We start from the raw sequence: 24,936 nt of genomic DNA on the forward strand, positions 1-24,936 counted from the left end.
CAAAAAAAGTCAAACAACAACACGCAACGTGTGTGTTATGGTTCTTAATTAAAATACACACACAACCAAAACACTAGTGCACTCACGAGAAAAAATTGTACCGAGCTGTTTACGGTAAACTTCCTGGTAATTATGTCATGATATGGCCGGCTGTTAACAGCTGTTCGCGTGAGACCACCTTTTTAAATCCGCCTTGGTTGCACACATAGTGTGATACAAATGAAAATAACACATGAAAATCACTTTTCCACCAACAAATTAGAGCGGTGCTCTATTCCTTCTGACAAAAACATAAAGAAAACAGCTTTTTTGTTGTCAGTTAAATGAAAGCAACACAAAATTAAATTGTTTTCACAACTTTATGATTTAAATTTGTAGATACAAAAAATCAGCCTTTGCTCACATTTTTAGGTTATCATACAAAAATAACATACTAGTGTGATGAATCGTATATGAATAGAAAATTTTTACACACTTAATGAAATGCCAATGATACATAAAAAGTGACATATCATAAGGCAAGAACATGTAGTGTGATAGAGCCTTTGGGGAACCCTGAACTGACAACATTGCACCAAAACAATTTACTCATTGTGAACCTACTTATAAACATCAGCGTTGTAAAAAATGGTAGAAGTATAATACGTAATTAATCGTCCCTGGAACATGTGCTGGTTTGTTTACCATTTTAAATTTGGCACGTTCTATGATTTTAGACGTTTGCTGGAGTTTTGTAGAACTTTCGTTAAATTCTCATCATAAATTTATTCAGACATGTATAAAAAACTTAGCAAAGAAACAACCCTATCATCAAAAGAGAAAGAAAAACTTAAGCAGAGACTTCAGACGCTGTTTAAAAATAGTGACGAGGATAAAAAACATGCCAGCGGTGAACAGAAAGGGAACAGCAGCAAAGCAGGAGGAAAACAACAAGCTCACAAACCGCAAGTTAATAACCAAGAACATAAGAGTGGAGTGAAGCCTAAAACAAAGTCACCACACGGCAAACAGAATGCAGCGTTTGAAGAATGTGGAAAACCAAGTTCCTCCCAAAATGCCGCCGATAAGAGGAAGGAAAGCTCATTAAGAACCAAATCGGATGCAAAATCAAAACATAACCATTCTTATTTAAACACGGAAGGCTCTCAATCATTTGTTAAAAACAATAAGAAGAAACATAAGGGACGCCGAGAGAATAATTCCCAGAACAACAATGAGGGAAAAGCGACCACAACGAAGGACTCACTTAAGGATTACAATCTTAAGAATAATATGCAAAATGGAAAGCATAATGCAAAAAGTAAACCTACGAAAAGTTTTAATGCAAAACAAAAAGGTGAAGAAATGTCCTCAAGTAATAAAGTTCAAACCCATCCCTTGGGAGAGCACAATAAAATAAACAAGGGGAAAGCGGCAAAGAAACGTCGTGCACCAAATACTGACTCAAACACTGGCCAAGCAACTGTTGGGAAAAAGCCAAAACTAGAACAAAATGCAGCTCCCAAAAAAGGAAAGAAGAAGAAATTCAAGAAAAATAAGAAGAATGCACCTCAGTATCCCAATAAACCAGGTACTGGCGAGGTCAATATGAACCATGTGCCAGGATTTGTAAAGGGAGGCGACTTTGATTGTGACCCAGACTCGGATTATGCTGGCGATGCCTATTGGCAACAGCAATATGCCAAAAATTTTAATGGCTCCGAAGGCTCTGGCGATGATGACTACGGTTACTTTGACTTCAATCCGGAATATAAGGAACATCAATTACCTATGGATAACACGAACGAGAATATACCAGAAGATGATCCTTATAATTACAGCGACACCGAAGATAATGAATCTGACTTTGACCCGTATGATTACAGTGACGTAACCGAAGGAGAGGAGGATGAAGAACATTATTCTGACTTTGACGAAGACGATTACGAAGAAGATGAAGATAGCTACGACTATTCTATGGACAGCGAGTTTTCAACGGACTTTGATGAAAGCGATGAAGAGGGGATCGCCGGCGAAAAGCGATATGATTTTAATGAGGATGAAAACGATGAGGATTACAAGCTACCAGATGATGTGCCCGAAGATCTCATAATACACTCAGGTAATTTAAAGAAAAATATAATTTGCTTTGTATCATGTTTGAGTATTACGACTGGCCTTTGATTTTATATATATCTTGGCACTAATTATCTACTAAGAAAGGATAGAGGAGAGTTATATGATCATAAAAACGAAAATCGCTACGGACTACACAAAAAAAAGCCAGTCAACAGTCGCATCGGTTGTTGTTGTAGCAGTGTGTTGTGTGTATCTAGATTCAGGAACTCTGCGACTAGGATGGGGTGCGCCCCATCCCGCATCTGCTACCGTGTCTACATGGATGTTGTCTAAACCCGCTTGATATACCGCTTGATCTAGAGGTTCTCTCTTATAGCGCTGGACCTCACGCTCTAGATCATGTAGATAGATGATGATTTGGATGGTCTCTGCAAGAACAGCCCAGAAAGTATTGCTTATACAGCATGTTGTTATGTCTTTGCACGGGTAGGATCTTTGTCTCCTGATTGAGGTGATCAATGTGAGAACTAGGGAGACAGCCCGCCGCAATCCGAAGAGCGACATTCTGACAGTTCTGAATAATATTCCACTGCGTGTCTCAGAGTATTTATATTTTCCGACTATCAAAGTATTTACACTTGATAGTCGGAATTGTCACTCCAACGACCATCACTTTCAGCTTCTAACGCACCTCATGCGCGTATGTAGTGAACAAACGAATGGAAATTCTCCTACGAGGCTACTGATGAGAGAAGGGAGATCTGTCTTTACGATTCCCCCACATTTGGTTCTTTCCTGGTTTCAGTAGCGGGATCACTTTGTCCATTTTCTAGCCATTCCGGAGACCACGGATACGGCGAATGGCTCTCCTCCTTGCTATGTCACTCTCGGGATGCACAATAAATTGACGGTTGTGGGGTCCGTACAACGAATCCCATCACGCTCGTCTGCGAGTAGCATTGCCTGCACCGGGAAATTGGGCCGCAATTGGGGTATTCGACCGGCTGGTATAAAGCGAGCGGCTGCTGCGTTAATGATGTCTCGGAATTTCCTTTCGGCCACAAGCACATAAGAGGGGGGTGGCAGTTCACTGAAGCGGCGATTGGTGTACTCTCTGAAGCCAGCCCAATCGGCCTTCTTCTGATAAACGTCCGGCGCTCGGAGGTTATGAAGTTGTTTGAATCTGTAATAGTTTTTACAGACTTTTTGATCCGAAAAAATAAAACACAACAACAAACTTTCAAACTAATTTAAGTTCCGAATTGAACCACTTTATTGACTTGCTTGTTGCTAACGAGAAAGACTAGTAATTATATGCAAAGCTAAAAATGCAATTGCAACCAAAAATGCAACTGCTTTTATGTATAAAAAAAGGCTTCATGTACAAAAAAGGTTTATGTACACACACGCACACATACATTAACGTGCATCCCCAATCTAATGGAACAGACAGCGGCTAGACAGCGACCAGACAGACATGCGTAGGCGTGTGTGTGAAAGTGCATGCGAACTTAGATTCTTAGGCAGGTAGTAAAATTGAGATGATGCACAAAACAGCAACAATAACTTGCAAACAATTTTTGGGCATGAGCAACAGCCAAACTAACAGGGCCGGACTTGCAGTTAACATCCTCCCCCCGTTGAAGGTCTTGGGGCTTCAACTGATTCACTTATCGGCAGTACGGCTAGTTTGGTTATGGCTCGCTTAAAGATTCCGCTACTTGTTCGAACATTCACCACTCGAACTATTCCGTCTTCGCCCTTTATAGTTTCCTCCACTCGTCCCATTTGCCACTTTAGTGGGGGCAAATTTTCATCTTTTATTACGACCATGGCACCAACAGATATATTGTCACTTTGAGCCTGCCATTTGGATCTCTCTTGTAGCAGCGTTAGGTAGGACGTACTCCACTTTCTCCAAAAAATCTGTTGCAATTCCGATACCTTTTGCCAACTGTTGAGACGACCGAAATTTATCCATGACATATTCGGCTCGGGTATTGAAATAAGTGGACCACCCACTAAAAAATGGCCAGGCGTCAATACATCTAGGTCCTCAGGGTCCTCGGAGAGCGGGCACAATGGACGAGAGTTTAAGATTGCAGAAATTTGGCAGACTAGTGTGCGTAGCTCGTCGAAAGTAAGTTTGTTTAGGCCAACTGCTCGATAAAAATGGAATTTAGCAGACTTTACAGCCGCTTCCCAGAGGCCACCAAAATGTGGGGATCTGGGTGGAATAAATTTCCAATCAATGCCATCATCAAGACATTGATCATGAATGGCATTTAGATGTGATTGCCTCGAAAACATCTGCTTTAATTCATCCAACTCATTTTTTGCGCCCACAAAATTTGATGCATTGTCTGACCAAATCGTTTTGGGTTTGCCTCTCGTGGCAACGAAGCGTCGAAGCGAGCACAAAAATGAAGGTGTTGATAAATCCTGGACAACCTCGAGATGGGTTGCCTTTGTTGAAAAGCAAATAAATATGCAAATATAGCATTTCACAGGAGGGCGGCTCTTCACCTCCGACTTGTAAAAGAATGGCCCACAAAAATCGATTCCAGTTGTATGAAAGGCTCTATTTGGCCTTACTCGGTCTGAAGGCAAATTTCCCATGACGTTTTGGAGCAATTTCGGCTTCATTCTAAAACATCGGACACACTTCGAAATAATGGAAGCTATCAGCTTTCGTCCTCCAATTGGCCAAAATTGCTGTCGAATTGCAGCCAGCAAACACTGAGCTCCGGCATGAAGTAGCTTGTGATGAAAATGCATCACCATTGATGCAGTAAACGGATGCTTTTTGGGCAGAATAATGGGGTGACGAGCATCAAAGTCCAGGGTTGAGTTTTGGAGACGCCCACCAACTCGAATTAACCCAAACTCATCAATAATAGGTGCCAACGAATACAACTTGCTAGACGATGCAATTTCCTTATCTGATTTCAACGCCTTGTATTCCTCAGAAAAATGTACAAGCTGAATGTTTTTAACCAGGAGGCGAGTACCAGCTCTAATGTCGTCAGGGGTTAATACTTCGGTATGGGCACTCAATTTGGAATATACAAATTTAGAAACATACGCAAAAATTCGTTGCATTTTCAAAAAAGAATTGCGATACTTACACTGTATCGACAAATCAGTAAGAGAGGTCGTCAACAATACATGTCTTCTACGCTCAGGTAAGTCATCCACATAACTTGCAGTATCAGGCCAGTTTGATGCTTCATTCAGCAGGAAGTTTGGACCACCTTTCCACAGTGATGAATGGAGTAGCTCCCCAGGTGTCGCACCTCTCGACAAGATGTCTGCTGGATTGAGTTTTGTTGGAACGTAGTGCCAGGTAATTCGAGTCCCATATGACTGAATTCGAGAAATTCGATTGGCAACGAAAACGTTGAAGTTGGATGGCAGCTCTCGAAGCCAGGACAACACCACCATCGAATCGGACCAACAATGGATTTCACAGTGAAAATCTAGAGATTTCACCACAGTATCAATCAGCTCAGCTAGAAGGCATGCAGCTGAAAGTTCGAGTTTTGGTACAGTGAGCGTCTTCAATGGGGCAACTCTCGATTTAGAGCACAGAAGTTCAGATTTAATGACGCTGTTGAATTGGGACCTCACATAGACACATGCGCCGTAAGCAGCCAAGCTGGCATCGCAGAAACCATGAATCTGCAATGATGCCGACGCCATTGAAACATGCCGTGGAAATGTGAAACGGTGCATCAGATCGAATTTCGAAATATATTCAATCCACAATGAATGTAGTGATTGAGGCAAGCTTTCATCCCATTGAAGATTGAGTTTCCACAGATGCTGCATAAACATTTTTGCCTTTGTAATGACTGGACCAATCAAACCCAATGGATCGTAAAGGCGGGCAATCGAAGATAAAATGGACCGCTTTGTCACCACCTTCCAGTCATCAATGGGGGTAAAAGAGAAAATGAAATTATCACTCTGGGGATCCCAAGTGAGCCCAAGAGTTTTGGTGACATCTGTACCGTCATGAAATTTTAACAATGTTTCACAGTCTTCTGCAGGAACATCCCGTAGGGCATCTGGATCATTGGAGCACCACTTGCGAATCAAGAATTCGCCCTTTTTAAGCAAAGCTGTTACTTGATGCCTTATCTCTTCGACCTCTGCTATGGTATTGCCACCAGAAAGCATGTCATCTACGTAGAAGTCACGTCGAACCACTTTGGAACCCAGTGGAATGTTCTCTTCTTCATCGATTGCAAGTTGATGCATTGCACGGATAGCCAGGAATGCAGCGGGTTTTGTACCATAGGTGACTGTGTTCAGTTTATAGGTTTTGATATCATCCGCCTCGTTCTCTCGCCACAGAATGCATTGGAGGTAATCGTCAGGGTGTGACACTCGAACGCACCTGTACATTTTACAAATGTCTCCACTAAGGGCCACCTTAAAGAACCTGTACCTCACCAAGGTATTGAACAGCTTTGGTTGTATGGTAGGGCCGGAATGCAAAATATCGTTTAATGATAGCCCAGTTGCGGTTTTTGCCGATCCATCAAAAACCACTCTAAGTTTGGTCGATGTGCTGTCCAACTTGTGGACACAGTGGTGTGGCAAGTAGTACTTCGATTCGGGTACCTGTGGCGAGATTAACGACATATGGCTTAATGTGGCATACTCACGCATAAAAGTTGTATATTGAGCCTTTATTTCTGGACTCCGACGAAACTTTCTTTCCAAAGACATTAGACGTTGTAATGCACGCTGATATGAACCACCAAGTGATGAGACACCCCTGCTTTCGATTTGCGGCAGCCGAACAGAATATGACCCAGAAGGCAAACGAACGAAGTTGGTTAGAAAATGATTTTCGCAGTAGAGTTCATTGTCAGATCTGGATTCATCATAAACAAAGTTGGTCTCGATTTCCCAAAAGGATTTGACGACGGTTGAAAGCTTCTCTTCTTCTTCCTCAAGCTCGGAATACGACACAGCAAGTGACCAGGATTTACATGGCTGAAAACTACCACCTGCTACGACCCAGCCGAATAATGTTTTTTGTAAAACAGGGAGGTTGACACCAATTTTTATTTGCCCCACTGACATCAGATTGAAAAACAATTCGGCACCAATTAACATGTCGATATGATCCGGCTTGTTAAATGCAGGGTCTGCTAATTGAATGTTCTTGGGCATATTCCAGTTGGAGGCATCGAGATTTATTTTTGGCTTGTAGTCAGTGATGCTTGGTACCACCATGGCAGCGAACGAAGTGGTGAAATCACTATGGCATGATTTCACAACCAAATCAACAGATTTTTCAACCAGCATACTTCCATCACCTATGCCGTAAACTGTGGCTGAGACTCGATTACAATTTAAGCCAAGAGTCTTTGCAAAACGATTTGCAATCATGTTCAACTGGGATGCAGAATCCAAAATTGCTCGACACGGCACAAAATTCCCAAACTTGTTTTTGGCGAGGACAATAGCTGTTGCCAACAGGACGGTTCCACCCGTGGTTGCTGACCTTCCAGATGAATCAGCTGACGAAACAAGAACTGATTGGGATATAGATGGTTCCACTACAACAGATGGCTGGGCTGACGGCGTTTGGTCCATATGCAACATTGTGTGGTGTTTTGAAGAGCATTGCCTGCAAGAGCCCGAATTGCACTTTTTTAACACATGGCCCTTCCGAAGACAATTGAGGCACAATTTCAAACGCTTTGCCTCTTTGAAACGAAGAGATGGGGAGAGATTGCTGAAAGGTGGACAATTGACAATGTAGTGGTCCATTGAATCACAAAAAGCACACAAAGGAGAAGAGCTTCCAGAGGCCACATGTACGTGGCGATTTTTAAATGATTGCTTTTTGTTGTTTTGCTGAATAGAGCCGGCACAAACCACGGAATTCTCCAAGTTCTCCAGCATACGACATCTTTGCTCTAAAAAACTTGACATGGACTGCCACGACGGCAATTCATTCACAGCCAGACTCTCCTCCCACTTAATTTGGGAATCTCTATCCATTTTAGTGGCAGCTAAATATACTAAGAGCCCATCTGCAATTTGGTCTCTACTGGCAATCGTCTGCATGGCTCGCAGGTGCGAATTAAATTTGTCACTAAGCTGGCGCAAACCAATGGCTGGGGAAACTTCCACAGCTTTCAGCGAAAAAATGGCCTTTATATGGGTCTGAAAATTTAACAATTTATTATCAAAACGATTCTTCAACAATTTTACCGCTTCTATATAATTTCTTTCGTTTAGCTCCAACGATGAAATTGTGTCCAAGGCGGCACCTGTTAAGCTTGAGCGCAGATGATGGAATTTTTCCAGGTCACTTAGTTCTGCGCTGCTGTCGACAATTGTTGAGAACAGTGAAAAGAAATTCGGCCAATCAGCATAAGCTCCACCAAACTTTGGCAACTGGATCTCTGGTAGGCGTGTTTTGCGTGTCGAGGATGAATTTTCAGAAAATGGACCTCCATCAACAGAAAATTGGCGCACAGTCGAAGACCGGGGATTTGATTCCAATCTACGGATGGAATTCATCTGTCGAGTCAATTTGGCCTTGACATCCAAATACAAGGCGGTAAATTTCATCCTTTCTTCACTTTCCATTTCGGCCGTTACCATCTCTTCCAATGCTGACTGAGCCTCCTCGAATGAGGCGCCTATCTGCTCTACATAGTCAAGACGGACGGACAAATCTGCCTCATCATATTCACTAAGCTGCGCCGTTGTAAGGGATTTTTTCAACATTCCCAACTGTTTCAGCATTGATGCAATTTTTGTCATGTAGGGCAATAAATTTTTTGAATTTCCGCCATCACTTGTATTGTTGGTAGGCTCTGTGTCTGGCATATTTTTTCGTGGCAATTTAAAACTTTTTCACAAACAACTTTTGAATATAAAACAAATATTATCCGAGTTGATAATATTTTTCTAGTGATCACCAAGTAGATCACGTCGGGGTCACCAATGTTTGAATCTGTAATAGTTTTTACAGACTTTTTGATCCGAAAAAATAAAACACAACAACAAACTTTCAAACTAATTTAAGTTCCGAATTGAACCACTTTATTGACTTGCTTGTTGCTAACGAGAAAGACTAGTAATTATATGCAAAGCTAAAAATGCAATTGCAACCAAAAATGCAACTGCTTTTATGTATAAAAAAAGGCTTCATGTACAAAAAAGGTTTATGTACACACACGCACACATACATTAACGTGCATCCCCAATCTAATGGAACAGACAGCGGCTAGACAGCGACCAGACAGACATGCGTAGGCGTGTGTGTGAAAGTGCATGCGAACTTAGATTCTTAGGCAGGTAGTAAAATTGAGATGATGCACAAAACAGCAACAATAACTTGCAAACAATTTTTGGGCATGAGCAACAGCCAAACTAACAGGGCCGGACTTGCAGTTAACAGAAGTCGGGTGTCTGTTGATGGTGAGAATTATGGGGAGATTGTTCTGACCCCAAAGAGATGACGGCTTGCCAGGATACGTCACTCAGGAGATCAGGGGATGCAATGGAGATGTCTGGCGAGCTGCTGCGCCTCCTCGTAATCCTAGTGGGGGCATCCTTATTCACCGTGAAAAACGTGGAGCCTTCAATTTGCTCTGCCATAGCTATGCCACTCTGGTCGTTACCTAGGTGAGAATGCCATGGAATGTAATGCGCTTTAAAGTCCCCTAGATCCAGACGATTATGTCTAGATAGTAATCCACTTATATCGGGGTTGTAAGCTTGGCCATTAATTGGGACACAGCTACTAAATGGCGGTATCTACACGTTGTATAGCTCTATCTCAGCAGTACCGGACCTGACTGCTATTCCCATATGCTCCATGTAGGGGTCACCAGCGCCAGGCGAAGACGAGATGGGTCTATATTCTATGGAATGGTGTATAACGAAGACCAATCCCCCACCTCCATTCCTTGAGCGTTTCTTACTTAGCATTGTAATCATGACAACTGTGCAAGCCGCAGGTGTTGGTCAGCTTTGACTCCTGGATCGCTGCGACCAATATATTCTTCTGACTCATAAAATCCACAATCTCGTCGATCTTGCCACGAAGTCCGTTGCAGTTTAACTGCAAGAACTATACACTTCCCGGCACTGGCCTGGCAATATCTGGACTAGGATGCTGCCGTTGCGTAAATTCCCGTACGGGAGAGGTCGGGGGGTCACATAGTCCGACGACGAGGACGCAGAAGGCGACGACGACGACGCTTGTGACCCAGTGCTGGCTATGTTCGCACAGCACCTTGCGACATAGCCAGTATGACTATACTCCCTTAGTGAAGTGAGCAAGAGCAAGATCGGAAATGTACCCACTCCATGGTTACACCTCACCGCACCGACCGATGATGAAGGCGGTTTTGGCAAACCGAACAGAACCAGGGTCCGGGGTTCTTTTCTATCCCGGCACGGACCAAAAGCGTGCGGAGAAGTCACTCCGGGATGTGCCTCTCCCATGACGAAAAAAGACGAACACGTACACTGAGGCGGCAGCCCTTGCCGATGAGGATTCCATCGGGTCAATCCGGTGCATACAACCGACTGCCATGGGATTGCATGCTTCCCATGACAACGATAAACCCCACACAAATCGGAGCTCAAAGTTCCAACCTATGTGGCGCTAAAACTTCTGTCAGTCCGGGGCATCAAAGTATGGCGGAGAACAAGTTGTTCGACGAGCTGGCAAGGAATAGGCCGCTGATTTTCGCGAATCGCCCTATGGAATCAGCAGGGCACGGGATAGCTGTGAGCACCACACAGGCTGGATCTTTGAGGTCCGATCTGTGTGGTGTTCATTGGTGTCACAAGAAGCTTAACTGCGAGCTACCGGGCGTCCGGATAGTGGAATGTTCCATACGGAGTAACTGCAACGGCAGTCGCGGATACTCAGCGGTATCGAGCGTAGAGTCTCAGTGAGAGGCCGGGCGGCACCGGCTCTTGCACAAATACTGAGTGCCTATGATGCTCGATATGACAAGGCGAGTTATTGGTGCCTTTAAATAACCAATGGCCACCTTGTTCCCGCGGCGATCGGTCCTTTGGACCGGAACGAGCTTACTTGCCTACAGGAGCTCGACAAGGATCGCCACCTCCACATAAAAATGTGGCTACCACAACAACATAAGTGACAACTCTCAGCTGAGCTTCCCATGACGACGATAAACCCCACACAAATCGTAGCTCAAAGTTCCAACCTATGTGGTGTTAAAAGTTCTCTCAGGCCGGACCATCAAAGAGCTGGCAAGGTATGGGCCGCTGATTATCGTGGATCATGCTATGGAATCAAGTTACTCGCGCCGTGCGATCTTCTTGGTACAGTAGACCCTTTCTACGTTGACCGCGCGAATAAGGGGTTGGCTGATGCCCTGGTTTACAGGTTGGCATGGGCCCGAATATTTCCCTGAACAGCAAGTCTCAGTGTTACGAGGCGATTTAAAAATCCTTTATCCATTACTATCCAAATTCTGAATTCCTAAAATTAAGCACAAAACTATATTTCCTCACACGTCATTTTTATTTTCCAGGAACAGCAACAAAACGTGACCTTCTACCAGAAGACAATATTACATTTAAGGATAGAAAACATTGTCAAATTATCGAGATAAAAAATGCAAGAACCGTGAAGGCTATTCAACAACCCAGCGCATATAAAAAAGAGGAATTACTGAAATTGAATTACCGTGAAAACCATACAGTTAACATTTTCAATCCCCCAAATGGTGATAGTCAACTTTCTCAACCCTCTCAACAATCTGATACTAGTGATTGTCCCAAACTTGTGCCAATTGTAGACCACGATGGCTTTCAACTATATAACCCTAATGAAGAGACTGAAGAAGAAAAAGATGATGAAGAATGCTCCTATGAATATTCACATGACAGCTCAATGGACAATGTTAGTTTAGGCAGTGAATATTCTGAAATAAATTCCGAAGATGCTGATTCCCTGATGTCAGAGGATATTAATGAGAAATACTTAAACAGAGATAACACAGAGACCGATAGCAGTGATGATGATGGTGATAAGAAAGAAACTTTGACGGTTGATGTTATAGATGCAACCAAGTGTCATTATGTTGCAGAAAGGCGAGATCAACATTTGCATGCCAAGGATGAAGATGTTGGTGGGAATGAATTGCCATCACAATTTTTAAGTAAACTCATTAAAGTTGGCAGTAGGGGTAAAGTTTTCACAACTGATGTGGTTGCCAAAGACAAACAAAAACCAAAACCTGACCATAATCAAGTCCACGAAGAGAATAAAAGTTTGAAGGAGATAATCAGGGAAGAAAGTACATCTCCCAAAATTGAACATAAATCGGCACTAGTTACAGCACAAGCTGAGGAAAAGCATATATCACCTTTGAAATGTGATGAACCAAGTACTCAACTGCAGATCCAACCCCTTCTACCATCTAAACCACCGACTGCCAAACAAAGTCTAGCCAACTACAATACCAAGTTTTGTAATGCCATCAATGCAAACTTAGTCTTAGTACTCGTCAAGAATGCTTTCTATATTTATGGCACTGTACGCATAACGCTGTTAGCTGGCAAAATCGAGGTCTATGGCCATTCATTAGTACGCAACAAAGAAGTGGAGATATTTTCTCCACGTGGATGCAGCGTTATTGAAATCTCCCCCTTAACGCTCACAGAAGATGCCAATGAATCCAAGGAAATAATCCATGCTACGTTAAAAGGCTATGAGGCCAACTTTTTAAAAGCAGATCTTGAAAACATTTTAAAATCATACGAAAATGGCAAGGATGCCATAGTGCTGATGAAACGCAATGAGGAACGCAAAAAAATTGTGCATCAATTTAAGAAATTTATGAATGAAAATGTTTTCCCCAATTTACAAAATATCAATGTGGATCGACCGTTGTATAACTCGGAATATCTGCTTCGTTGTATGATAAATACTTCTTCCACAGAGCAGAAAAGTCTGCATTTGCCAGAGCAATGGCAACAATTTGAGGTTGCAAAACAATCGAGAATCTTATTGGCCGGCGGAAAAGGTGTTGGCAAGTCCACTCTCTTACGTTACCTGATTAACAGACATCTGCAAAAAACAGATAGAGTGCTGCTAATCGATTTGGATATAGGACAGCCAGAGATATTTGTTCCCCAAACAGTTTCATGTTCGCTGGTGAGAAAGCCCCTGTTGGGTCCTGGCTTCTTTCTAAATATGCAGCCAGAGAAGGCATATGCTGTGGGTCACACAAATATTGCACTATGTGCCCACAATTATGTGGCAGCAGTACGCCAGCTAATCAACTACTGTCGATTGCAGCAAGACTTCGAAGACATTCCTTGGTTGGTTAACACAATGGGTTATAATAAAGGTTTTGGTTTGGAGCTTATAAGTCTAATCATTCGATCTCTCGATTTAACCGACGTCATACAATTACAAAGTGGCAAGGATATTAATAATTTTGATAGTTTACTCTATGCAAATGTGGTTGAACAAATGCCCCGCAATATGTTTGCTGGTGAGGACAGCAATGAAATGAGTGCTCCCAAACTACAATATAGAACCCACATATGGCAATCGGCAGTCTTGCAGGAATCGCGCTATCAAAAGGAATGGGACATGAGTCCCAAGGATATAAGATATTCCATGCTATTGACACGCCTGAGTATAGCTCTTTGCGGTCATGCTGAATGGCTCACAGATTGTAAGCCTTTAAGGTAGTTTTGAGAAAAAAGGCTTTTAGAATTGTTACTAATGGGAAAACATATTTTATAGCGCTCCCCTGGACCAGCTTAAATTGGTTAACTTAATGGACAACATACCCCCAAGTTCAAAAGATGAATTGGCCAAATCAATGGAAGCCAATGTGGTGTTTTTGTGTCATATTGGAGATGACCCGGACGCCTTAGAGTGTTTAGGAATTGGTGAGTATCATGTCCGATGTGGCATAAGATTCTTTGGTTACTTATTTAGAAACTGGTTTAGCAAAAAAAAAGGTTTAAACCATGTGCCAATACTGCGATCACATACCAATGAGTGCAGTCCGATTTAAGTTTAAGCTCAATGATGAGGGACATCCTTTTTATAGCCGAGTCCGAACGGCGGGCTGCTGTGCGACACCTCTTTGGAAAGAAGTTTTACATGGCATAGTACCTCACAAATGTTGCCAGCATTAGGAGGGGAAAACCACAGCTATAAATTTTTCTGATGGTCTCGCCAGGATTCGAACTAAGCGTTCAGCGTCATAGGCGGACATGCTAACCTCTGCGCTACGATGGCCTCCTAACATCTAAAAGATGGTATCCGGATTTACCCGATGGAATTTTCATTGTCAAGGGCTGCCGCCTCAGTGTACGTGTTTGACCCTTTTTCATCATGGGAGAGGCATATCCCGGAGTGCCTTCTCTGCACGCTTCTGGTCCGTGCCGGGATTGAAAAGAACCCCGGAACTTGGTTCTGTTTGGTTTGCCAGAACCGCCTCCATCATTGGTCGGTGTCGGTGAAGTGTAACCGGTGCATGGAGTGGGTACATTTTCGATTTTGCTCTGGCCTTACTCTACTACAGGAGTTTAGTCATGTTGCAAGACCCGTCTCGCCTGCGCCTGGCGCTAGTGACCCCTACATAGAGTGCATGGGGATAGCACACAAGTCCGGTACTCTTGAGTAAGAGCTATACAAAGTGTACATTCCGCCAGTTGATGGTTGTGTCCCAATCAATGGCCAGGCTTACAAGTCCGACATAAGTGGACTACTATCTGGCCATAATCGTCTGGTTCTAGGGGACTTTAATGCGCATCACGTTTCATGGCATTCTCCTCTAGGTAACGACCAGCGGGGTGTATCTTTGTCTGAGCAGATTGAAGGCTGAGCAGAATGAGGATGCCTCCTCTTAGATTACGGGGAGATCTAGCAGCTCGCCAGACATTTCGATTGCATCCCCTGATCTCCTGAGTGACGTAACCTGGCAAGCCGTCATTTCTTTGGAATCAGACCAGCTCCCCATAATTTTTACAATCGGCCGACCACCTGACTTCATAACCTCTGAGCGCCGAACGTTTATCAATCAAAAGAAGGCCGATTGGGTCGGCTTCAAAGAGTACACCAATCGCCGCTTCAGTGAAGGCTTTCGACATGGTCAGCCATGCCAAACTCTTTGAGGACAATGCCAATACGCCGGCCAGGACTGAAACGCTGGTTCGCCAATTGTATTGGTGGAATTTAGGGATAGGAAACCGAAACGCCGTAGAGTCAAACAGGGAGTTCCTCAAGGAGGGGTGATATCTCCGTCACTGTTTATCCTCAACCTATCCTCCTTTCCCCGCCTTCAGATGGCATAGAGATCGTATCATATGCGGACGATTGTACGAACATGGCATCAGGCCTCCCCACCCATTGATGATATTTGCGATAGGTTAAACAACGAACTTGCCTCATATTTTACTGCTAGAAATTTGAAGATGTCTGCCACCACATTATTCACTATATACACGCATGAGGTGCATAGCGAGCTGAAATTGATGGTCGACGGAGTAACAATTCCGACCATCAAGTGTGCCAAAATACTTGGTGTCACATTTGATAGCTCTTACAAATTCTCCTCACATGCCGCAGCAGTTTGCGATAAAGTCAAAGTAGACACAAGGTTCTTTAGTCACTTGCCGGCAGCACTTAGGGTGCAGACAGAGAAACCTTGTTGACCACGTACAAAGCGATTGGCCGGTCTGCAGTCGGTTATGCAGCACCTGTGTTGTCTCGTCAGCTCTGAGACAGGCAGTGGAATAATATTCAGAACTGTCAGAATACCGTCTTTGGAACTGCGACGGGCTGTCTGCACAGTTCTCATGTGAACCACCTCCATCAGGAGACAAAGATTACCAGTGCGAAGACATAACTACTTGCTGTCTAAGCAAATACCTTTTGGGGTGTTATCGCAGAGACCATCCAAATCATCATCTTGGGGATAGGTATTCACCGCTCAGAAGCCTTAAGTTAGATCTACATGATCTAGAGCGTGAGGTCCAGCGCTTTAAGAGAGAACCTCTATATCAAGCGGGCCTAGACATCAATCATGCAGACACGGTAGCATATGCGGTGAATAGCAACCGGGTGAATGTAGTCCTTGAAGTACGACCTCCTCCCATTGCACCTAAAGTAATTGATCTCCGCGGGCAAAGCAGATTAGTTCTAGCTTAACTACGATCCTGCAGATGCAGCTGCCTTAATTCCTACAGAGCAAGGATTGATGTCAACGTGCAGGATGTATGTCCCGATTGTTACCAGGGACCACACGACACACGTCTTCTATTTAACTGGCGAGCCAGACACGCTCAACTCAGACCCAGATCCCTCTGGACACACCCCACCTTAGTCGCAGAGTTCCTGGATCTGGACACTCAACAGAATCAAGCGGACGAAAGATAGAACACAACACACTGCTACAACAACAACGGATAAGCTTGGCATATTTATCAGGGTAGTAGGCATATTTGCGTTTACTCTGGCCAATTTGATAGCCTTTTTGTTAATGATTTTATATTCCAATTTGATTTTTTTTAGATAAATCAGGAAATGTTTTATGGTAGCCAACTTGAAATAGAACCGATTCTTATGTTAAACATTTTTTAACTACTGTAACAATAAAGTACTTTAAATATCTCTTAGAAAACTATTTCACTATTACCTTCTTGTTTCAGGTGTGGTACGGGCCATTGACTATCATGTGCGACAAGTGTATCTCGTACCAGCAATGCACATTTCTTTGCTGAAACATGTTAATTGTCTTGCTTTGGGGGATATGCCTCTACCCAATGCCATGCTCACCAATCAAGGGTCTCGTGTCAAAAATACAGCACCATTTGTGTACAACACCATTGAAGATAACGCCTCCAAGGCCATTAAACAGATTTACCACAGACCTAAAGCTTTTTTATCGGGCAAACGTAAGCCTTTAAATTAAGATGTATGTAACGTACAATTTTGTATGGATTTTTTGTTTTTCTATGTTTTGTTAGCACTGAGAGGAAAAAAAAGAAACTGAAATATATACCTTTTAATTTATTTAACAAAATGTGTTTTATTCCATATTATTCGATTAATGCGACAACACATAACGACCCTTTAATATGCGTCTCATTAAAGTTCTCCTGCCACCTTCGGTGGCCATACGAGCTTCCCACCCGTGCACGTTTATACGTTTCACTTCACGCGGCTTTGGAAAGTGGCAGCGCACTTTGGTTTTCAGAATATCCCTGTTGAACGCATGAGCCTGTCTTGCAATGATAATTTGACCGACTGTCCAAGTTCTATTTTAATAAATAGTTGCATTAATTTGTTATATATAAAATGGGTTTGCAGCATACCTTTGTAGTAAATTGGTGAACATTTTGTTTAACAATTTTTAATTTTTCTTTTCTCCTAAGAACTTGGTGAAGTAATAGACTATAGGTAGTCTACAATAATCGCTTCAAAAACAGCTGATTTTTAATGGTATGTTCAGTGTGGTTCAGCAGAGACACTGTTACCGACACTAAGCATGCAATTACTTAAACGTATAGGCAAAGGTTGGACCTATTTGTCCCAGTTAAACTAATATAAGGAAGGTACAGCTGATGAAATTTCATTATTTTCAGCGATGACAAATACCAGTCTATCGGATTCGCTAGCTCATCGATAAATAAAACTCTATTCCCCTTAAATGCCTTGTACTCTAAACGTTGGTAACACTGACACACAACCAAAATCAAAGAGGGCAAGAGAAGAAAAGTTGGCATTAGAGCCCAATTCGGGATGAGGAGTGACAAAAGTTAAAGACACAACATGTTTGAATTGCTTACGATATTTCGTTTACTTTTATTCCAACTTTTGGTTGCAAAGAAACAAAGTAAAATAACAAAATATGTTCAAACAAATGCCCGAATCAAAATAGAAAACCCCGAAAATGTTGCAACTCTCAATGTGAATCCAATTGGACTACTTGGAACATGTTGTGTCTTTAACGCGAGTTATTTTACGATATGGAAAAGACAAAGCAGAAAACCACTCTTCTTCTTTTACCCTCTTTGATATTAAAATGACAGATTTTTGTTTGCATTCTCTTTGTTGTTATCTTCTCTCTCGCATATTCACTGCTCATGTACGCACACGTATACACACACGCACACAAATTTCTTTGTGTGTGTTGGCAAAACTACGATCAGCTTGATGACAAAATGGCGGATTGCACTATATGATTTGTGGTTGTTGTACAAATGAGACCACCTTTAATTGTTTCGCCATGAGAACATTTGTACTAAAGACACACAAATATAGAGGGCGAAACCAGTGACAAAAGTTAGAGTCACAACATGTTTGAATTGCTTACAGAATTTCGTTTTTCCTTTTATTCCAACTTTCGGAACAGCAAAATACGAAAAAATTTTCGAATAAATGCCCGAATCAAAACAGAAAAAGCCGAAAATGTTGCAACCCTCAATGTGAATCCAATTGGAATATTTGGAACATATTGTGTCTTTAACGCGATTTTTTACGGTATTGGGAAGACTAAGCAGAAACTCTCTCTTCTATTTATCATCCTCATTGACAAATACGACGAATTGCGCTCTTCCTTGCCTTGTCACTTTCGGTATGCTCTCTTCGGATCAGCCACTGTTGCACCAAAAGTAAAATTGATGCCGTATCATATCAATGATGAAGCAATACCATGAATTAATACCAAAACAATACCGTATGGTATTTAAAATGCTTCTATCATCCCAGGATTCACTAATAGAAGGTTAGGTCACATGCAAAAACACAAAGTGGATAGGCCCCATAAACATCATTAAGGATGTCAAATCTGACGATTGAAAATGTCATCATATAGGAGAAAACGTAAACAAAGAATGAATGTAAAAAGAGAACAAGTTGACATCCTCAATGCCAAGTACTGCCAAATATTAAAAAAAAAGTATATCGGCTGATCGCTTGGCTTAACCTTATTCAGTGAATCCTGCTATCATCCAAAGCATACAATATTGTTTTGATACTATTTGACTATTAATGTCGTTGGTATCATTTTTCAATTTTTTTATTCGGTGCAGGTCTTCCAAAGATATTGAGGTCCTGTCATTCTTTTTGCAGGGTTTCGGAAGTGACTTAACAGTAGACCACAGTTGGCGCCCAATCCATAAATTCCGCTAAAGTTTGTTGACCACCCTATTGATATGGACGCCGAAACACACAATATGTACAACAGACGAACTTGCAAAAGCATATCAGGTGAACTGGAGTCTGTGGGAATATTTCTAACGAAAGCTAAAAGCTAATTCTCTGAGCTGAAAGCTAATTCTCTGAGACAGATGGTTGACCGGTTAAAACTTTGTTTACTGATCAGAGTAATTGTGGTTAAAGGGAGTCTGTGCTATAGACACACAATTACCAAAGAGGGCGAAACCAGTGACAAAAGTTAGAGTCGCAACATGTTTGAATTGCTTACAGAATGTCGTTTTTCCTTTTATTCCAACTTTTGGAACAGCAAAATATGAAAAAAATTTCGAACAAATGTCCGAATCAAAACAGAAAAACCCGAAAATGTTGTGTCTTTAACGCGATTTTTTTACGGTATTGGGAAGATTAAGCAGAAACCATCTCTTCTATTTCTCATCCTCTTTGACAAATACGACAAATGGCTCTCGTCCTTGCCTTGTCATTCTCGGTATGCTCTCTTCGGATCAGCTAGTGTTGCGCCAAACGTAAAATTGATACCATATCATATCAATGATGAAGCAATACCATGAATTAATACCGAAACAATACCGTATGATATTTAAAATGCTTTTATCATCCAAAGCATACAATCAGGATTCAATGAATAAGGTTAAGCCAAGCGATCAGCCGATATACTTTTTTTTTATATTTGGCAGTACTTGGCATTGAGGATGTCAACTTGTTCTCTTTTTACATTCATTCTTTGTTTACGTTTTCTCCTATATGATGACATTTTCAATCGTCAGATTTGACATCCTTAATGATGTTTATGGGGCCTATCCACTTTGTGTTTTTGCATGTGACCTAACCTTCTATTAGTGAATCCTGGCATACAATATTGTTTTGATACTATTTTATTATTAATGTCGTTGGTATCATTTTTCAATTTTTTTATTCGGTGCAGGCCTTCAAAAGATACTGAGGTCCTGTCATTCTTCTTGCAGGGCTTCGGAAGTGACTTAACAGTAGATCACAGCTGGCGCCCAATCCATAAATTCCGCTTAAGTTCGTTGACCACCCTATTCAGGTTCAGTAAACTGACCCGCAAAACTTTTAATGAGATGGCTGAACAGTTCCTAAATGTATCTGATCTGGGCGCAGAAACACACAATATGTAGAACAGATGAACTTGCAAAAGCATATCAGGTGAACTGGAGTCTGTGGGAATATTTCTAACGAAAGCTAAAAGCTAATTCTCTGAGCTGAAAGCTAATTCTCTGAGACAGATGGTTGAGCGGTTAAAACTTTGTTTACTGATCAGAGTAATTGTGGTTAAAGGGAGTCGGATTGCAGACTAATATTAAAACCTACCCTAATTTAAGAAAACCACTCAAACTAATATAATACAAAGTAAGAATTATATTGTTATAAATAATATGTTGTAATTAAATGTTTATTTTTACGACTTTTCCAAAAGCAAAAAAATATATATCCACACCAAATTCGAAAGTGTGAACATACCATTAAGAAATTGCGAAACAAACAACAAACAAATTCCTTCCCGAGTACTCGGTATTCTCACAACCAATATAGCCAGAATGGTGGAAGGAGGAAAACACAAAAACAAATGACAGCTGTCATTTGCAATGTGGTGTGGGGATGCTTAGCTCTTGTGTGGGGGCTCAAATCTGCTTATTTTATTGGCAAAGATGGAGAAAAAAGAGAGAGAGGAAAATCGTGCGCTTTTACTCTCTCCGCAAATGTCAGCTCCCTTCCTTTAGTACACCACTTAGAGGAAAAAAAGCAAACGCCACCAACATAGTACACTGCTTGTAAAAGATGTATGTAATGTCTGCTTGCATTAACTTTCCAACTCGATTACCGAACCCCATTCAATTGCGAGTTTTCGTCGTGCTTGAAGAACTACGTTCGAATTGTTCTGCTATTGTAATTTCCTTTTAGAATACTAACCATTTCTGTTGCCATTATATTTTTGTTAATAAAGCCAACGAAATTAAGTTGCCGTCATTTAGTGTTGTTAGAAGTGATATATTTTTTATGCATACATAATAAATAAAGAGCAAAGTGTTTTCCAAAAGGTTCTTGAATTTGCAAAAAATACAAATGCTAAGAAAATTTGTTTTCTCACCAAATTTAAACACATATGCTAGACAATTTTCGGCTTCTTAAAAATATCAACGCAAAGTTAGTGCAAAACACCAAAAACAAGTACAATATCCAATAAATAAAACAAACAAAACCAAAATAAAACTAAAAACTTTTTTTACAAAGTTTTTAATTTATGCAGAGTTCTGTTACATTGTTTCCGGGGGAAAAGGTTAGTGCAAAATCGGGAGGCAGACATTTGACGAGAAAAGGAAAAGATATATTCAGACATACACCGCAGTTTCAGTTTCCTTCTTGGCTTGCTTCACTTCGACGACTTCTTATTCAGTTACTCTTAAATTCATATCAAACTCAAACTCCCCCTCCCTTTCATTGTTGATATTCTTCGCTATCCGGCAACTGCAGCAGCTACAAATTTAGCCATATTGAAGGAAGAAAAAAAGGTAAGTTCACCATAAACAACAACAACAAAAAGAACACCTACAACAACAATGGCTGCTGCTGTAGTACTATGTAACAGCCATGTGTGTAGTATATACAGTGACATACAGACAAATCTCAGGCATCAGTAGATGGAAAAGACCGCAAAAAATAAATAAAAAACACAGAAGAAGTAGAAACCACTCTCATCTTTGGCTTTGTTTTGAAACAGGGTTGCCGTTTGATTTTTAATCGGAATGGGAAGGGGTTCGTGGTAGGAACCCGGGTTAATAAAATTTGCTCCTTTGTATTTTTAGTACGTTAATCGCTTATATTTATAGCTAATGGCTGATACTAAGTTCGTTGAAAATACATGTTTTTGCCATTACTTTTTTTAAACACTTTTTGTAGTGTTTAAAAAAAAGTAACTGGGAAAAACATTTATTTTCATGATTTCTATGATAACATAATATTTTTATTTAAATTGCTTCATAAGATATGGGAGGGCGGATTTATATCAGCACCCTCTTTTCAACCTAACCTAACCTAAAATGGCCCCAGGAACAGAAGTATGACGACAGATTTTTTGGGTTCGGGTCTGAAAGCCTAAGTTCCTCTTTCGCCCACCCACATGAAATGACTCCAATTTGGGCAATATAGTTCTCAACTTAAAGGCCCTCTTTTTTTTCACCATATTCGTGTTCTACCCAAATTTGTCTTAATTTGAGAACAAAATTACCCAAATGAAATTGTGTAGACTACACAATTTCATTTTGTTGGACGAAAAGGCGTTTTGAGGGTCCCGGGCCCAAGTACAAATAAACTTACAGCCAAATTCATAAAAATTTACTAATGAAGCATTAAAGTGCACAAAAGCTAGTAAACGATTATTGTACAATAAACCCACACCGTAGCGCAGGGGTTGGATGTCCGCCTATGACGCTGAACGCCCAGGTTCGAATCCTGGCGAGAACGAAAAAATATTTATTGCTTCGGTTTTGTGACAATCGGTTCCAGATTTTTAATGAATTTAATTTATTGCAATTGATTTGCAATCAGCTGACCCACACCGCACAAAAAATGGGAGACACCAATAAAAATATGTTTATTTGTGCTTTTGAGTATTTGGGACTTTCAGGCTATGTTTTAAAATACGTATATGCGTCCGCTCAAAATTCTTTCGATTCTCTTGTATACACAGAAATAAATTGGTTTTGTCACATTTGCTAGGTTAGGTGTATGTCCAAGTCATTATGGACATACACCTAATGTTGTGCGCTCTAAAAACAAAAAAGTAACCTCGAAGAAGAAAATTTTAGGAATTTAGGAATTCCGTGCTACTTACAAAACATGTAAGTATTGGTCTAATCACGGTCCTGTAGTGCCAGTGGACTATCCTCGGTTCAGGCCCCATTTCGAGCCTACGGCCAGCCTACATAGTGCTCAACATCTGTGAGCTTTCGCTGTACACTCCTAAACGTGACACTTCCAATTTAGTTTTCTGTATAAGATCACACCTAAGTATTTGACCTTGTCAGATATCGAAATCGCTTTATTGAGGAAACGTTGTACGTCAAATTGGCCAACTTTGATCTTCCTTGTAAACAGGCATATTTCAGCCTTAACATTGAAACCCCTAGGTATAGCCCAGTCATATGCCATACGCAAGACCATTTCGGTCCTTCTGCATAGCTGGTTCGGATCCTTACCTCTTAGAAGTATTATAACATCGTCTGTGTAGCAGACGGGTTATAATCCCTCCGAATACGGCTGTAAGACTGCTTCTAAATTTCCTATGAACATTCGTCGAACGACGCATAGCGACACCACTTGGTAGAGAAGTTATAACATGGCAAAGCATTACCACCGCTCAAATTTTTTCAGATTTTCGCGCCAGGAATTGAACTCAGGCGTTCGGCGTCAAAGGCCGACATGCTAGCCTCTGCGACACAGTGGTTTCCAAACTTAGACTGTAGTGGCTAAAAATTTAAATCAAGGGACAATTTTATACAAATATGAAAAGAAATGAAATATTTCCAATCCCTAACGACGTTCATCCATAACAAGTATATGTTAGTTTTTAAGCGGATACCTTTATTCCATCGACCGGTATCGTGATTTAAGATGGAATATTTCTAAAAGTCTAGGACAGTGATACGGTCGGTAGGACGATGATATCTGTATAAGGAAATCCTGATCATGAGAAGACGAGGCTATTACTGAAAGGACGTGAGAAGGTGATCAGTATAGCTTTCGGTATCATAACGTAACACATACGACTACGAGCGCACTTATGTAGAATAGATGCGGCAAGTGATGGCATATGTAGGTCATGATTTCCTGTGCATTTGCTCGGCTTTTGCGGATAAAAGACAAAGGCACTTAGGTGGGGACACAATACCAGACTTGAATCAACTTAAAGGTGTGGAATGGAGAACAAAAAGGGATTTTGTGAGTCGCACGAAATTTCTGACGAAGCCTGCTTAGGTGTATGTTCATAGTCACATGAGGTGCATTAATATTCACAGCTTCTTTTTAACCGAATCGAGCCTATGAATTCAGCCTTATATGGTTCCGATCATATCTCATATTGTTCCGATAGCTCCACGTATCCCCCTTGGGTTTTTTGGGCTTGGTGGCCACTAAACACTTGGCTCCAAATTTTATATCACATTCGCATTCTCAAATACCTTTGATTAGATACCCATATTGTCTCAATATGCTGGCATGTCCGTTTGGGTAATTTTTGGAATAAGGCTTTCCCAAGTTGCTGAATTTGTATCATATTTTTTCGTTTTGGGTTGCCATTAAGGTGATCACCTTGGTAGCTGGTTTAGTAGCGTGTTCGAGTTTGAATGCGTGGGACGTAGATTCCCGCCTGACGCTATGATCTGTTTCTGCTGTGGTATAACCATGCTTACTGAATGGGGAGAAACCGCTCTCCCTTTATATCGAAATTGTCTTAGCTGTTTTTGAGTCTATACTAAACAGACAAACAAAACAAGCAAATTGGTTATTGGGTTGTTTTATTTATCCATGTAGTGGTTTCGCTAGTTTATGGATAAATAAACAGTCGAATGAAACAACCCCTATTTAAATTGTTTTCATTCAAAATAGGTTTATTTAACAAATTTCCTTTA

At 41.3% G+C, this 24,936-nt stretch overlaps 2 protein-coding genes across 2 annotated transcripts; one reads left to right on the forward strand and one right to left on the reverse strand.

Moving 5' to 3' along the window:
• The first annotated feature begins 676 nt into the window (after window positions 1-676).
• Window positions 677-17,116, forward strand: LOC106087472 (polynucleotide 5'-hydroxyl-kinase NOL9). The gene is made up of 4 exons (XM_013252524.2): window positions 677-2,101; window positions 11,613-13,782; window positions 13,841-13,989; window positions 16,759-17,116. The coding sequence occupies exons 1-4, from the start codon at window positions 775-777 to the stop codon at window positions 17,019-17,021; spliced, it is 3,909 nt and encodes a 1,302-aa protein (XP_013107978.2). The 5' UTR covers window positions 677-774; the 3' UTR covers window positions 17,022-17,116.
• On the reverse strand, window positions 17,100-17,534 carry LOC106087465 (large ribosomal subunit protein bL34m). The gene is made up of 2 exons (XM_013252515.2): window positions 17,425-17,534; window positions 17,100-17,367 (listed from the first exon to the last, which is right to left on the reverse strand). The coding sequence occupies exons 1-2, from the start codon at window positions 17,445-17,447 to the stop codon at window positions 17,157-17,159; spliced, it is 234 nt and encodes a 77-aa protein (XP_013107969.1). The 5' UTR covers window positions 17,448-17,534; the 3' UTR covers window positions 17,100-17,156.
• Between the last annotated feature and the right edge of the window lie 7,402 nt (window positions 17,535-24,936).

This window comes from Stomoxys calcitrans, chromosome 5 (genome assembly GCF_963082655.1).
Source record: "Stomoxys calcitrans chromosome 5, idStoCalc2.1, whole genome shotgun sequence".
NCBI lineage: Eukaryota > Metazoa > Arthropoda > Insecta > Diptera > Muscidae > Stomoxys > Stomoxys calcitrans.